This window comes from Lynx rufus, unplaced genomic scaffold (assembly GCF_022079265.1).
Source record: "Lynx rufus isolate CCGP_SWC_20201006 ecotype Redwood Valley unplaced genomic scaffold, mLynRuf1.p SCAF_3, whole genome shotgun sequence".
Classification (NCBI taxonomy): domain Eukaryota; kingdom Metazoa; phylum Chordata; class Mammalia; order Carnivora; family Felidae; genus Lynx; species Lynx rufus.
Genome location: NW_025814845.1, coordinates 86,670,618 through 86,686,129, shown reverse-complemented (window position 1 = coordinate 86,686,129; position 15,512 = coordinate 86,670,618). Strand labels below are relative to the sequence as shown.

The window sequence follows — 15,512 nt, the reverse complement described above, 5'->3', positions numbered from 1 at the left end:
CTTTTGTCCTCCGTCCGTCCCCAAAGGTCTTTCCACCGTCTGGAGCTGTGGTCAGGAATTAGGAGACCTCACGTTCCTCTGGGACTGAATCCCATTTTCTCAATTGTTGTAGCGTGAAGAGGGGTGTGGGAGGGGGGCAAGGAGGAGAGGCAGGAGGGGGGGCCGCAGAAGCAGCAGCCGCATGGGGGAAGGAGAAGAGTGGGGCGGGAACGTGGGGGGTGAGAGAAACGATTTCACTCTTTGTCACTCTTGAATTGGGGGCGGAGGGAAAAAAAACCCCACTGTGGGAAGCTATAAAAAGCAAAGGGGGCGGCGGTGAGAGAGCAAACGGAGAGAGGGAGACCGATCCGCGCGCGAGACCGCTCCCAGGGCATTGCTGCGTTCCTGGCAGCGGTAGGCTGCCGGGTGTGAACCGGGAAGCGACGCTTCGCGGCGACTGTGCCTGCGCGCGTGGGAGACCTCCGCTCGCCTCAGACCTCCAGGGTCACGTCTGGGGCGTTCTTGATCCCCCATTAGAGCGTCCGCTAACACTGTGTCCTGCAAAGGTGGAGGCTTAAAGCGTAGTAAGGAAGGCAAAGAGGAGAAAAAAGCAACTGAGGCCGCGGGAGAAGGAGCTGGTGTGGACCTCCAGAGGGATTAAGAGGACGATTGGACCGCGGAGATCCGGGTCCAGAGGGATTAAGAGGACGATTGGACCGGCGGGACCACGGAGGTGCGGGGCAAGGAGCAACTGGAGCGGTGCGGTCTGTGGGGCTGGGTCTTCTTGCACCTCGGGTCACGCCTCCTTGGCGAGAGTGCTCCTCGCCTTTGATTGCTTCCAGTTACTGCAGAACTTCCTGCCCCGCTGGAGAAGCGGGTCTCGCTCTGGTCGCTCTCGCTCCTGGTCTGAAGCGTGAGACTGAGTTCACACGGTGCTGGGCCCCCCCAAGCCAAGTGGGGTTGGGGGAACAGAGCCTGCGATCCGCCTCTCCCCGAGTGAGGGGCCAGGTGTAGGGGTCCTCCCTCCTCTCTCATCCGCACCCCTCCCGGCTTTGCGCCTCCCCGGGGACCCCTCTCCAGGAAATGGCCGCGCTGATGCGGGGCAAGGACTCGTCCCGATGTCTGCTCCTACTGGCCGCGGTGCTGATGGTGGAGAGCTCACAGCTCGGCAGCTCGCGGGCCAAACTCAACTCCATCAAGTCCTCTCTGGGCGGGGAGACGCCTGCCCAGGCCGCCAATCGATCAGCGGGCACATACCAAGGACTGGCTTTCGGCGGCAGTAAGAAGGGCAAAAACCTGGGGCAGGTAGGAAAACACTCCAAATACACTCTACAGCAAGAGCGTTAGGGACCAGCGCTCTTGAGCGCCTCGTTTGCCTTTGCACGCCTCAACCTTTCAAGTGCGTCCCCAGGTGTGGCGCGCACCACAGCTAGGGAGGGGTTCCCAGAACAGATCTTCGTGGGCAGGGGTGGCTGGTGGCTGCTGGTGCTGGAGGGTGTGGACCGGGCGGATTAGGGTTCTCTCATTTTTCCTTTGGGACATGGGCATGGTCAAAATCCAGAGCGTATCGGTGGGGAATGGTCCTTCTCCAAATTTAACATGGCAATGCTGATGATAATGTTAATAGCAGCTAACACATAGCAACTATTACGTGTCAGGCACCGCTCTAAGCGTTTACATATATTTATTTAATCTTCACAACCCTATGAGCTAGGCGCTGTTACTCCCCCCATTCTGCAAATGAAGAAATTGAGTTAAGGAGTGATTAAGCGATTTGCCCAAGGCACACAAGCTAGTGTTAAGTGGCAGAGTGGGATTCCAATCTAAACAGTCTGGGGCCAGGTCCTGGTCTCTTAACCATCACATTTTACAATGTGGAGGGGGGGATTTACCCTCTTTCAGGTTCTGCTTCCCTCCCAACCACTTTCTTCCTTCAAAGAAGTGAGGTCACAGAAAACTTCAGGACAATCCATTTCTCAATTCTCTAGCATTGTAAATAAATCATCCAGGAGGCAGCAAAATGATGAAGCGACATTGACAGCATCGCGTAACTCAGGCGACCAGGGTGCCTGCGACATAGCAAGGTACACGCCGGAGGCATTTTCGCAAGCGGAAACTTTTCGAGGGCGTTTGTCACATTGTCATACAGACACATTGACAGTCGCTTGCAAAGAGTTACGCAAATATTCACAAACAATAAAACTAGCGTGCACACTCAGGGCCCGCTGTGGCCAGCGCGCAGCAGCCAGGAGAGGGGGCCTTGTGGGCACTGGGAACCACGACAGCTCCCCCTTTCTGCTCCTTTTGTAGCAAGCCAAAACCGAAAGCCAGTATGCCAAACAGCACACGCACCTCTCAGCACAACTGTCAACCCGTGAAAGCGGCTCATTGCCCCACAGATCCTGGGTTTCCTTGTTTCATCGGAGGACCTTGTTGCACCCGCTGTGCGAGCTCTTCGTGTCCTCCACTGTCCCTGCTCCTAGCGCAGGCGGCAGGGTGAAGTTGAGAGCAAGGGCCAGTCCTGGATGGACAATGAGGGAAAAGTTGGCCCGGGTTTGGCCCCCTACTGCCCTCTCACGGGGACAGTTTTGCTAGGTTTACAGTTCCAGAATGCTTCCTAGGCTTTGAAATGACAAACATTTCAGCTATCTTCTCAAAGGAATACAAAGTCTACAACCACAGGACTTTTTTTTTTTTTTTAAGGGTCTCCAGGGAAATGCACTATACATATGCATGCATACTACATGCATAAATACTACATGCATACATGTCCTTTGCACATTCTCGTATGTCTTGTGCACATACCTCCACACTTATGTGACCATTGTCATTCCCTTTTACTCTTCCCTCTGAAACACCCAACACTTTCCATAGTAATGCACTTAACATTCCCTTAGATATCCATCGTGAAACGAGGCAAAGTTTAGAAGGAAACAAAGCTGTCAATCCAAATCATAAGACTTTTCTCTCATGCTCCTAACTTCGAATTCTGCCTTGTCAGTTGTTGAGGAGAGCTAGACGTTTAGTTCAGCCAAGGACAGAGGGGTGGACCCAATGATCTTTTGAGGTTCCTATCGATTTTAATCAATGTACATCCTGTGAGTTTCTGTAAAAGACTTTCTGTTTCCCTCACCACTGGGCCCCAACACTTGATGTTCCTGAATCAAATTATCAGTTATGTCAGAACTGTCATTAGCCGTGGGTTTACATGGACTAAACTGAGGAGTGCAGCCCAGAATCTAGCTTATGCCTTATGTTTTGATATGCCTATTTTTCTCTGTGTCCGAATATCTGCTCCTTAAAGAGGTTGCAATTCTATGTGGATGTCTTCAAATGGGAAATTGATTTATTTTTATAAATGAGTTTAATTTTCTTCTTTCTTTCTTTCTTTCTTTCTTTCTTTCTTTCTTTCTTTTTTAAATACTCTCCATAACTTAGTGGTTCTGGGGAATAGATTTCATTGTATTTACTTAACTGTAATACCATATCCTTAAAATTTGATGATGGGTTTGTGAGAAAATTGTAATTTATAAGAGATAGTGGTAATGTAAGATAAAATACAGTTGAATTGAAGTAAGATAGGTGGAAACTGAGAGGATTATCTTTTGTTATTTTCTGGCTTCTTGTTTAGCGGGTGATCTAAAATGTATTCTATTATGAAGAAACAAATGGAAAAATCTATCTTCTTTGAAGTATAAGAATTCTTTGAATATTTACAGGTCTCTTTACCTTCTTTAATCTACTAGTTAGGTGGTTTCTGAAATTCTTTGTACTCTCACTTTCAATAATAGAATGGAAGTTAGAAAGACTATTCAAACAGGAAGATGCCACATCCTTTTTTGGAGAAAAAAATGTCGAATTGAAGTGTAGCCGAGCTGAATTTTTATCCATCAGAATAGAAAAATATGATTGATTGATAAGATTGGGTGTTAAGTGCCAACTGATCAAACTAGCTAATTATGTAGTGTCATTCTGAGGCCTAATAATTTGATTTTCTCCCCCTCTCCCAATCTTGATGAATGATGCTGAAATGTATGTGTTTCAGAGGTACAGGAACAGGAAACTGTAGGATGCAAATTCAAGCAGGTATATCAGAAACTTAGTTTTTGGTCTTCTTTTCCTTAAGTGAAAATTGAATAATTTTTTTTTCTGATTTACTTTCAGAATATAGAATTAAAATAAAGATTTTATTGCCCTTGCAGAATAAATTAATGAAGGAATTTAATAATTCATTAATCTACAAAAGTGAAAATGAGAAAATAGGCCCGAAGCTTTTCTTGATTCAATGTAGACTGTTTTCGTATGAAGAAAACATTCTTATTTACAGGAATTCTATTTATTCTATAGGTGAGATGGATTATTTGTAAATCATTCCTGGAAAAGATGCCTTTGAAGATCAGGAAAGATTAGGAGAGGTCAAAAAGAGAACATACTGTTCTCCAGAGGTGTTACGATTCTCATTTTTAGGTTTGCTTTCAAAGACAGTTATGAGCTATGATGGAAAATGACCTACAAAATTGAATATGGCAGTATTCAAGTGATTGATACAGAAGTAGCAAAAATGATTTCGTTGAATTATTCACATTTATGTTTTAACTTGGCTTTCCATTTTCATCTATTGCTTATGAGTTTTAAAAGATAGTGTATATGTATGTGGGATAAATTAACTTGTAGACTGTTACTAATGTATGTACATGTCAAGATATTTCCCTTTCTAAAGAGATTATTGCAAATGTTCTAAGTTAAAAATTATTTTAAACAAAATCTTTTATATCACGTGGATACATATATTCTGAATAAGTACACCGTTGCTTGACATCACCTCTGGAGTTTAATCAAGTTTTACAGGCCACTTTAAGAACAAATAAAAAAAACAAGCAATTTAAAAAATCAATTTACCTTTGTAATTCACTTTTTTTTTTTTCCAAATGGAAAACCTTTGGATTTGTGCTCGTAATTGCTTCTTTTAGTCTTCTTTACTCCTTGCTTTGTCTCTTTGAGACAGATTAATTTGAATGCAATGCTATTGGATTTTGAAATATTTTTAGAGGTTATGAGTAGAAGAGTGGAAAATAAGTACATTTTAAATGTAAATAAGCTTCCTGGCATGTGTCTCTAAAAAGAAGCTGAAAACCGGTTTAACATAAATTCGATTCCGTGATTTTCTCATATAACTTGGACATTTGGGCAGGTTTGGATAACGTTGTGCTGTGAAAAAAGAATGCTTGAAATACGTTGAAACAGAAGCTTGAGGAAGTCGGTTAGAGAGCCCTAATATTTGTGTATTGCATTTTCTTTAATAAAAAGTGCCACGGCTATTTGTATGTATGAATACTCAGGAAAGTGCTCATAGAAGTAAACTGTATATAAAATAGATGGCCTATTTGCTGTAGGTGATCACTTCACTTTTTGAAATTACCCATGACTTTTTTTTTAACCCCAGCCCAACTTTCTCCTGCTAGAGAGTAAATATCTGCAATTTTTTCGAAACATCACCTGATGCTAAGTGCAATCAGGAAAGCAAATCATTTTTAAAATTTAAACTTTCTAAAATAGAAAGGTTTTGAAACAATCTGCAGTAAGGTTCATTTTCTTTCACTGTGAATAATAGAGAATTGATAGTCGATGCAAGTGGAAGGTGACCTCGTGAATAGCAAGAAAAGTATTTTAACGATAATCTAAGTAGGAGCATCCATCATTTTATTTTTGTGCTAGAGTAGAGAGAGCAAGGGACAAGGGTACTTAAACTCACTCCAGCTGTGACTTTGACCCTACCAGAGTCTTTTTTAGTACTCCCCTCCAATACAAACTCCTCCCAGGATGTTTCAAATCTTATAGTTTTTAAAATAGAGAAAGCAATGTAATAGAAGGGTAACTGATGTATTCTGTTCTAGAAGAATGTTGCCGCTTCCTCTTCTTTTCCTTGCACAATCATTTTAAATGGATATTAAAATAACTTGTTAAATTGTAGAAGTTTTTATAATACTCAACATATTTACCATTTTCGACCCACAATTTTCTAGCTGTTCATTCTTTGATATTGATGTAACATCAAAATGAATTACAATCTTTTTTCTGTCTGTGATTCCCTCACAGCCCTTTAAAGTCATTCTACTTCATTAGACCCCTGGTTACTTGTGCTCATCTATAAAAAGAAGGTAAAGCTGCTCCTAGTTACTTATCTCACAATTGAAAAGATTTATTTACTATGTGTGTCTGCCCATGACTCTCACTGAGTCATTTTTTAAAAAATAATTTTGAAACAGAACCCAAAAGGAGAAAAAATTAATAATAGTTAATGGATAAATTTTTGCATTGTGTAGGATTGCTTTAAGATAACAGAAAGACTGGGGCGCCTGGGTGGCGCAGTCGGTTAAGCGTCCGACTTCAGCCAGGTCACGATCTCGCGGTCCGTGAGTTCGAGCCCCGCGTCGGGCTCTGGGCTGATGGCTCGGAGCCTGGAGCCTGTTTCCGATTCTGTGTCTCCCTCTCTCTCTGCCCCTCCCCCGTTCATGCTCTGTCTCTCTCTGTCCCAAGAATAAATAAACGTTGAAAAAAAAAAAATTAAATTTAAAAAAAAAAAAAAAAAAAAAAAGATAACAGAAAGATTAAATATGGAATGCATAATGAAAATTTAGTATTATCATGGAAGGTAAGCAGAGGTTAATTTTCTTTTCCTCCTTTGTCCCCTCTTGCCAGGAGCTAGAGGACAGCAACATATTTTTCTCTAATTGTTTTGTTGTGTTTTGTTTTGTTTTTCAGGACAAATATAAACTATTCTCCCAAATGAAGAGGTCAACTGATATAAAATATGGGAGATTTTTTTTGATAGGAACATCTGTCCACAGGAAGAAGTCACCACCCAAATATTTTAAGTAGTGGCTTCCCAACAAGTCTCTCGTGCTAGCAGCTCTGGGTTACTGCCCATGTCTCTGGGTTCAAACCAATGATGATGGAGGCCATGAATGATACCAACATCTAATCAGATGTCCTCAGGGAGAGCTCATCCCATAAATCCTTGTCCTTGGAATGATAAATTGAGCCAGATGAAACTTTAAGGCAGAGGGATTTCAATATCAGGTCTAAAATGCTGTATTTTAACTCAAGTAATTCGTTTATGTAGCATTAAAAAACAATTATTATTTCAACACTGATTCCATAACCACTTAACCATAACAGACTATATTTGTGGAGTCTTAATAGTAGTTGAGATTTATCTATGTTCAATAAACAATAACAAATAACAAATGTAGCAATAAAATCAGAAAAAAGCACAAAAGTAGTATATTTTTTAAAACCTCATTTCTTCTCTCTCCTTCATAGATAAAAGGGACAAATGTGCATTAGTTATCCTTTGAAATATATTACAGTGCCTAATTTAATTGGTTGATTCCACTTCTGTATTATAATTTGGTATATAGATAGTTACATATTTTATAATCATACAAATTCTAACTGCTGCACCCTGTCTAAAACAAAGAAATAAAATTAATGAGGGAATAAGTACATTAGGTGGAAAAACATCAAAGCATCACAATTAGGAGTACTGATTTCTTGAAATAGTGGATCTATGCAAACATTTCCTGAAAGATGTTAGTTCTCTGTACTATATCTTTCCAAATAAGAGTGTTCTTTTTTTCTGGGGACTGGAGGAAGTAAGTGGTCCTCAGACATATTATTTCCTTCACTGGTTTATAAGTACTTATAGCACACATTAAATTCTAGTACAAAGTTCCATTTATTATTTACTCTGTGCCATACATTGCTCCAAATGCTTCATTATAATGAACTCTTTCGAACGTCTCAGCAGCCCTTCAAAGGGCAAGTCCTATTGTCATCCTTATTTTTATAAATGATAAAATATTTTATAAATGATAAAGCAATAATTTTTCTGAGACACAGAGAGGTTATGCAGTTTGTACAAGTCACACAGCATTAAGTGCAGAAAGGCAAAAAACACACTCTCCTGTGTTTATCTGCCCGCATCTGAGGGACACAAGGTGCCTGCCCACTGACACCAGCAAGGCAGAGGCCTTCTCAGTGACCTCCCTGCAAGGATTGTGAGTTGGTTTGACTGGCATCACTCACATCTGATCGGATAAGGGAAAAATCATCGAGGGCTAGTGCCTCTGATTGCTTTTGCTTTTCCCTTGCTTTGGACTTCTCTAGCTTCCTTTTGGAGAATCAGATGATCTGTAGCAGCCCCACAGCACTATACTTTCCAAAGAGGTTCCAACTTCTGACTTGCCACTGACCAGCTTAATGTCTTTGGGAAAGTTACTTAATCTCTGGTTCTTTTTCTTTTAATATGTAAAAGAAGATAAGTAACAATAGCAACCAAGAGTAATCATATTTATGTTACTGAGCCAGAGGGAAAGGGAAGTGCACTTATTTACTGTGCTGATGTCATTATTACTGCTACCATTACAGAAATAAGTAAGACCAAGTCAAGTGCTCACGCAAAAAACAGAAAGTGCTGCTTCATCTTCCCCACCAAACCGGGCAGGGGTAACTAAATAAATGCATGTGATGTGCATGAAGGAAACAAATGAACTCAGTGGCACCAACGGCAAGATTGCACAACAAAACAAGACAAAATGAATACACACACAAACATGCTATTACATTTCTTGTATCGAATGTTAACATTAAGAGGGATGGTGAGTCAGTGCTGTCTTGTATAAAGTAAGCAAAATAGCATATAATTGAGTAATTGGTGAAATACACAGAAGCAAGCGTACACCAGACATTAAAATACAATCACAGTAAGTGAGGGTCTTAACAGCCATGGCAATATTAGTTATTTAACCACAGGAACCAAAATAATTGAACAACATGTTAGAGTCTGCTGCCGACAGCATTAATTTGATATTCTCCAAAGTAAGATAGCCTCTGCAAAGGCAAGTTTCTTGACACTTTCTGCACAGCCTGGGGCCCAGAGAGCTTGCTGAGAATTTGGAAGGTTTACAAACCTTTTTTGAGTGTCAGCTGTCCTGCGAGGAGGACTTAGAAATTCGGGGTTCATAATTCCCATTCCACTCCCTTCACTTTCTTTGTTTTATTTGGACTGTTCTAGGATTCAGGTGATTTGGAAGTATTTTAACAATGTTACATTAAGAGTGAAAGTCTTTTAGCATATTGGAAACCAGCTGTTTGCCAATAAGTGTTTCTATCTGGTAATGAGCTAAAAGACTGGGTTCAGATGGGATGATGGGCGTGGGGATTGTCATTTAAAACCAACTGAAATGACAGCTCACATTCAAATAATGGTCTTCACTTGCTCATTCTAGCTTCACTTCATCTTAACCCTTTGAAACTTGGCTCAAGAAGCATTGGGTTAATTTGTCTCTTGAAATCTTTTCAACAATCATCCTCTATGCTCGGTAGCCTATCCTTTATACTTAATTTATCCCCTTGCTTCTGGTGTTACATGTTTCCATGTTCCTTTCTAGATCATTCCTCCCTCTTTCTTTCACTGATCCCTCTACAACCTTCTGCCCATAAATGTGGGCATTTGCTCAAGTCCCTTCCTTACACTTCTTTCTCTGTTCCACTCTCTCCCCTTTGCTGAGAGGATTTCCTTCTTTGCAATCATTTGCCACACAGGCAGAAATCTACCCTTAGTTTGGTTAAACTCCTGAGCCCCCTTACCTGCTCAACTGTTTGGGACATCTTTCCAGAAACAAACAAACAAACAAACAAACAAGTCCCCATATCAAAAATCACACATTTTATATCTAACTTTGAATTGTCAGGAGTTAGGCAACCAAGTCTTTATGATTTCTCATAGCTATCAAAACAAAACAAAACAAAACAGGTGAAAAGTGCCCTAGGTTAATCTAATGCAGGCCACAAGAATCAAGTCTGATAGCCCAAATTCTTCTCATGCTTTGCTCATTACTCACTGGTGATGAAATAAAGCTCTGTAGATTCCCATGAATGCTCCATATTTAAATGCTTGGGATTTAAATGGCCTCCAATTTTTTTTCTCTATGGTAGACCTGTTGTTAAAATAACTCATGTCTGATTAGAATGTGCAAATAAATCTGTAATGTATGCTTATAAAACATTACATATTATAATATGTGCATACCATTTTAAACAATATATAATGTTTATTTTTATAGCTTGAACAACTTACCACAGAGTACTTTTTGCTATTTGCTATTTTAGAAATAATTGTTAATTTTTAGTGTGAAAACCCTTCTTAACATTTCCTTTCAACCTGACAGACTCTTAAACATGCTTTCATAACTGTGTAAGAGGATTCTTCAAATGTGCTTATTTAATATTATTTAAGATGGAGAGCTTTACAGAAAGAACCAAGAGAACCTTTTATCACCCAAAGGTTTCGAGACTTTGTACAAAACAGACAAATGTAGGCATAGTTGGAGCTGGCAGATACATTAGAAATCACCTAGTTTAACTCACTCCTTTTATGTGTGAGGGAACCGCACTATGAGATATTTCCTGACCTGTCCCCGATGTCAGTGCCTGTGACAAAAGAATTTCTGTTGGAACTTGGATTATCTGACTTCTAACACAAGTCTTCCAAATAATCAAAAGCAACACTTTCTGTCAAATCCATGGTAACAAAGCGCTATAGAAGAATTAAATTCAGTTGATTTAAAAGCTGGTGGGAGATAAATTACACGGAGAGCTCTCTTTCAGCTCTGAATTTTGTCTGTCAAAATGTATTATCAAAGAGTACAATGTCATGATGACAACTATGTCAGTAGGATTTATACAAAATTAATGAAGGGGAGGGGCTTTGACTGTATTGTGTTTGCTCACTTTTTCAGTCATGATACTTAGTGACATGATTAGCAAGAAGTCTGGCTGGAGAGAATCTGCACAGGAACAGCAGGAACACACAAAAGAAGGGAAGGAAATAATGGTGGGCTGGCGGGAACACAGATTGCTTGACCTTTGTCCAAGCATCATCTAGGATAGAGGCCAATGGCTTTAAAACTTTTCTGACAGCGATGCACGGAAAAAATTGTATTTTATGTTGTGATCCAGAATGCACACACACCCCTCAAAACAAAGTTTCGAAAATAAATCTTCTTACAATGGGTAATGCAGTGAGACATTTTAAGAAATTTTAGTCCTTTCCTTTATGTTCTATTCTATGTTAGTCTCCTATTCTATTCTCTCTCTCTTTCTCCCTCTTTCTCCCTCTCTTTCTCCCTCTTGCTCTCTCTCTTTAAAATGCTGGTCATGACGGGACACCTGGGTGACTCAGTCAGTTAAGCATCCAGCTCTTGATTTGGGCCCAGGTCATGATCTCACCGAGCCCTGCATCAGGGCTTGGGATTCTCTCTCTCCCTCTCTGTTCCTCCCCCCCTCCCTCCGGTGTGCTGTCTCTCTCTCTCTCTCTCAAAATTAAATAAACTTAAAAAAATAAAATAAATAAATAAATGCTGGTAATGACTCATTGAATTCATTGATCAAAATCTGAGGTTTGAAAACCTCTGCCCCATTTGATCGTGCCCTCACCCTGCACAGAACTCAGGGTACCATGCTGGGACATCAGCCATCCTTTAGGATCAGCACCAGTGAGGGGAGGTAGAAAGCAGAGGCAGGAAGGTCTTCATGGACAGAAGCATGCATTATCTCAGACCTCTCCCACTTTCCCTTCTGCAACAGCATGTCGGCCTCTGGCCTAAATGTGGTGGACCTCTTCACCTACGATGTGCTTCACCTTTGCCTCTCTTTCCACTTTTAGGAGTAGGTGACCGATAACTATGCTGCACGTGGTACTTGGATGGTTCAGACATGTTTACTCAGAATCTGTTATCCTACGTTAGTATTGTTCTTCCTGGGTGTATGCTGTGTGCACTGTCATATTTTATTTCTGAGAAAATGCAGTCAAAAATGGTTACAGTCTCTACACAGGATAGCAGGTGAACCTCAGAGGGCATGGGATATAGATTCAGAAGCCCTGGGTAGCCTATTGAAGAAATATGCTGGCCCGTGAAATCATCCAACACCTTTGAGCCTTAGTTCTCTCATCAGTAAAATGTTAGTTCATAATAATATTATATTTTCTTATGTTTGCAAAATATAAAATATTGCTTATTTAATTAACATCATTAGAAGTTATTTTATGAAAAATAAAACTAAGACCTTTCCACCCTGAATTTATGAAGGACCAATGTGAATTAGAGTCAACTCTAATGAGTTAGAGTTAGCTAGAATGAGTTAATCTAGTTGGATTTTATGATTCTGGAATCATAAATTCAGTTTCTGTTTTAATAGATTGCCTTTTTTATATAAGCAGGAAGATTGAAAATTGAAGGTGTTTTTTGGTTTTGTGGGTTTTTTTTCTTCTTATTCTGATTTTCTTGGATTTACCCAAAAATTACAGTGCTAGTGGTTATACTTTCACCTTTCTGATTAAAACATAGTTTTTGTTTTTGTTTCATTCCTGCAGGCTACAAACTGCTCTCTCGCCTGTTTAGAATATCTTGTCTATGATATTCAAGGAGACCTCTTTTTTTTTTATCATGTCAGAGATGTGTTACTATTTATGTATTTTCAATATATCTTGGAGAGACATGATAAGTGTCTTAATAATAGAAGTAAGTGTATTTTTAAAACTGTGAAACTAAACATGAGGGTCATATTTTGGACACATTATAGGCTATTGGGGTCAGAATGGATAAGTTTAGGGAAAAGCCAATTGTAGTCAAGTTGCGTGGATGTGAAATCACATGTACGGTGACAGAGGAAATATATTTTGTTAGAATTCTTCAAACAGGAAAGTGGGTATTTTCAGAGCTGTTGAAAGCATATTGTATTGCTAAGGAGGCATTTCCTAGCGAACAATGTAATAAGTCTTATCATTCATGTTACAAGTGCTGGAATCTCACCCAACCATTTGTCCGTGCTAAAAATAGTCTAGGCTTCCTGCTTTCTATTCCTGCTCCTAAGCAATTATTCTCCAACGTATAGGATCCTACGTCTTCCTTAATATTGAGGTCTTCTGCTGCTTTATTGTCAATCCAATTGTCATTGCTTTGGCTCAGACCATAATCATTTCCGGATGGACTATTTCAGTATTGTAATCGTTTTGTACTTCTCCAAACCATCCTCCGTACTACTTCTAAAGTGAGCTTTTTAAAGTAAAACTCTTATCAGGCTATTCTCCATCTCACGGCCATTTCTAGAGCGTGATGTCTGAATTTCCTGAGATGGCACACCATATCATCAATTATTTTGTTTCTCTCTACTTTATCCCTGGGGCCATACAATTGTTGAGTGGAAGATGTGGGATTTATAACTAAGCAGTCTTAATGGAGTCTGCCTGCTCAATCACCGAGCTGTCCTGCCTCCTCGTATAAACTGGAGGCCAGAGAAACCAGCTAGAGAACTTTTACTGGTACACTTCAGAATTCAGATGTGGTTCCATTCTTCCAAGTCAGTCAACTTGCTAATTGCTTACTTACTTCTTTGGTGTATTAGATGCTATAGTCATAGTAAACAAACATTTGTCTGACACATATGCCATGCTGGGTATTTGGAGTAGGTATCCATAAAAGCAAATGTAGTCTTCTTGTGGAATCCAGTTGGCATTTTAAGATTAAAAGAGATAGCCAGAAATGGTCCAGTCCATGCTTCTCTTTCTAATACAATATTAAATCCGGACAACCTGATGTGTTTTCCTTTTTCTAAAGAGTTCCAAGAATGAACACTTGAATTGCATCACTTAGTTATCTCATTATTTTAACTTTAATTATGTCAAAAACTAGAACATTCTGCTTTCTGTTTTAGTGGAGAATGAATTAAACAAACCTGGATATCAATCTGTATGTAAAATCCCTCCCTTATTAACAGAAAATGTAAGTACATTATTTTAATCATTTTTCACAAATTACACTCTGATTCCCTTGATGAACAGTCAGGCCGACCTGGAAGGGTAAGACCATCGCTATAAACACTCAAGAAGAAGGTCTGTTCATGTTGGACATTATGGTGACAATGTAGAGCAGTGGTGTGTGCTTTTTCCTTTCTAAATATTTTAGAAGGAATTAAATTTTGATTTTTTTCCTTTGTAAATGCCTCATTATTCCCTGTGGAGGTCTGATCCTAATTTTACCATTTATAAAGGACTAAAGAAACATTAATGGGAAGAGGCATGCTTATGAGGAATTAGAAGAATTATAAGGAATAACAAAGTTGTACTAGTAGGAGGGTAGGAGTCTGGTGACCTAAAAATGGAAAGGTGGAGGGGGTGTGTTCAGTAAAGTAGACAAGATTTTACCGCAGGTAGGGAAGAGGGATGGAATGTGTGCTAAAATACATCACAGAATGAAATTTGATAAAGATACAAGTTTAAAATAATCTCCTAGGTTTTTTTTTTCTTTAAACAACCACACTCATTATTTTTTGAAATTAGTCACTGCAGAAAACTCATCCTTTTGATATTGTCACTTAAATGTTGTTTTGGAACTAACTTCATAAGTAGTTTACATGTTTATTTTAGTCTACAACTTTATGACCACAACTTTATGACCACCACTACAACTTTATGACCAACTTTATGTTATATATATTGATTAACATACCACATTTAAAATGCTAGGCCCTGGGGCGCCTGGGTGGCTCAGTCAGTTGAGCTTCCGACTTCGGCTCAGGTCATGATCTTGCGGTTCGTGAGTTAGAGCTCAGCGTCAGGCTCTGTGCTGACAGCTCAGAGCCTGGAGTCTGCTTGGGATTCTGTGTCTCCCTCTCTCTCTGCCCCTCACCTATTTTCTCTCTCTCTCTCTCAAAAATAAACACTAAAAAATTGTTTTCAGGGATGCCTGGGTGGCTCAGTTGGTTAAGCATCCAACTTAGGCTCAGGTCATGATCTCACGGTTGGAGGTCTGAGCCCTGTGTCAGGCTCTGTGTTGACAGCTCAGAGCCTGGAGCCTGCTTCATATTTTATGTCTCCCCCTCTCTCTACCCCTCCCCTGTTTGCACTCTGTCTCTCTCTCTCTCTCTCAAAAATAAATAAACATTAAAATTTTTTTTTTAATTTAAAATGCTTGGCCCTGAGTGATTTTATGTTGTTTCCATTAACCAAATAACCAACAGAAGGTAAGGATATCAAAGAAATGTGGTGTCATTTCTGAAAGCAATTCCAAAAAGTTCCAAAAGATATTATGAGTCATGGAATCAGTATTGTGGTTTCAATTGTAAATCCTTCAATGTTGATTGCTTTAAGGTGGAAAACCATCAACTGGGTTTATAGTCTTAAAACTAAAAAAAATATATATATATATATATATATATATATATATATATATGTAATATCTTGTAATTAGGTCTTCTCCATTAGAAGAACCTGGTCAGAATTTATATAATATGGTTATTATTTCTCAAAGGATCATGGTGTTCAGGAAGCATTTAATGAGTACAAGCCAGCAGTATGTTCCCTGCCCAAACCCACTCTTTTCCTGAAAGAAGAGGCAGGAACAAATCAAACCCAGTGCAATTCCCTAGAGTCTGTCTGGTGACACACATAACTTTATGTGCCATGTAGTTAA

At 39.8% G+C, this 15,512-nt stretch overlaps 1 protein-coding gene across 1 annotated transcript in view; it reads left to right on the top strand.

Annotated features, from left to right (window-relative positions):
• The first annotated feature begins 1,062 nt into the window (after positions 1-1,062).
• DKK2 (dickkopf WNT signaling pathway inhibitor 2) overlaps positions 1,063-15,512 on the top strand; it is a 99,980-nt gene continuing 85,530 nt past the window's right edge. Inside the window, exon 1 of the mRNA XM_047090535.1 lies at positions 1,063-1,284. Within this exon, the coding sequence (XP_046946491.1) occupies positions 1,063-1,284 (222 nt within the window). The remainder of the gene's footprint in view (positions 1,285-15,512) is intronic.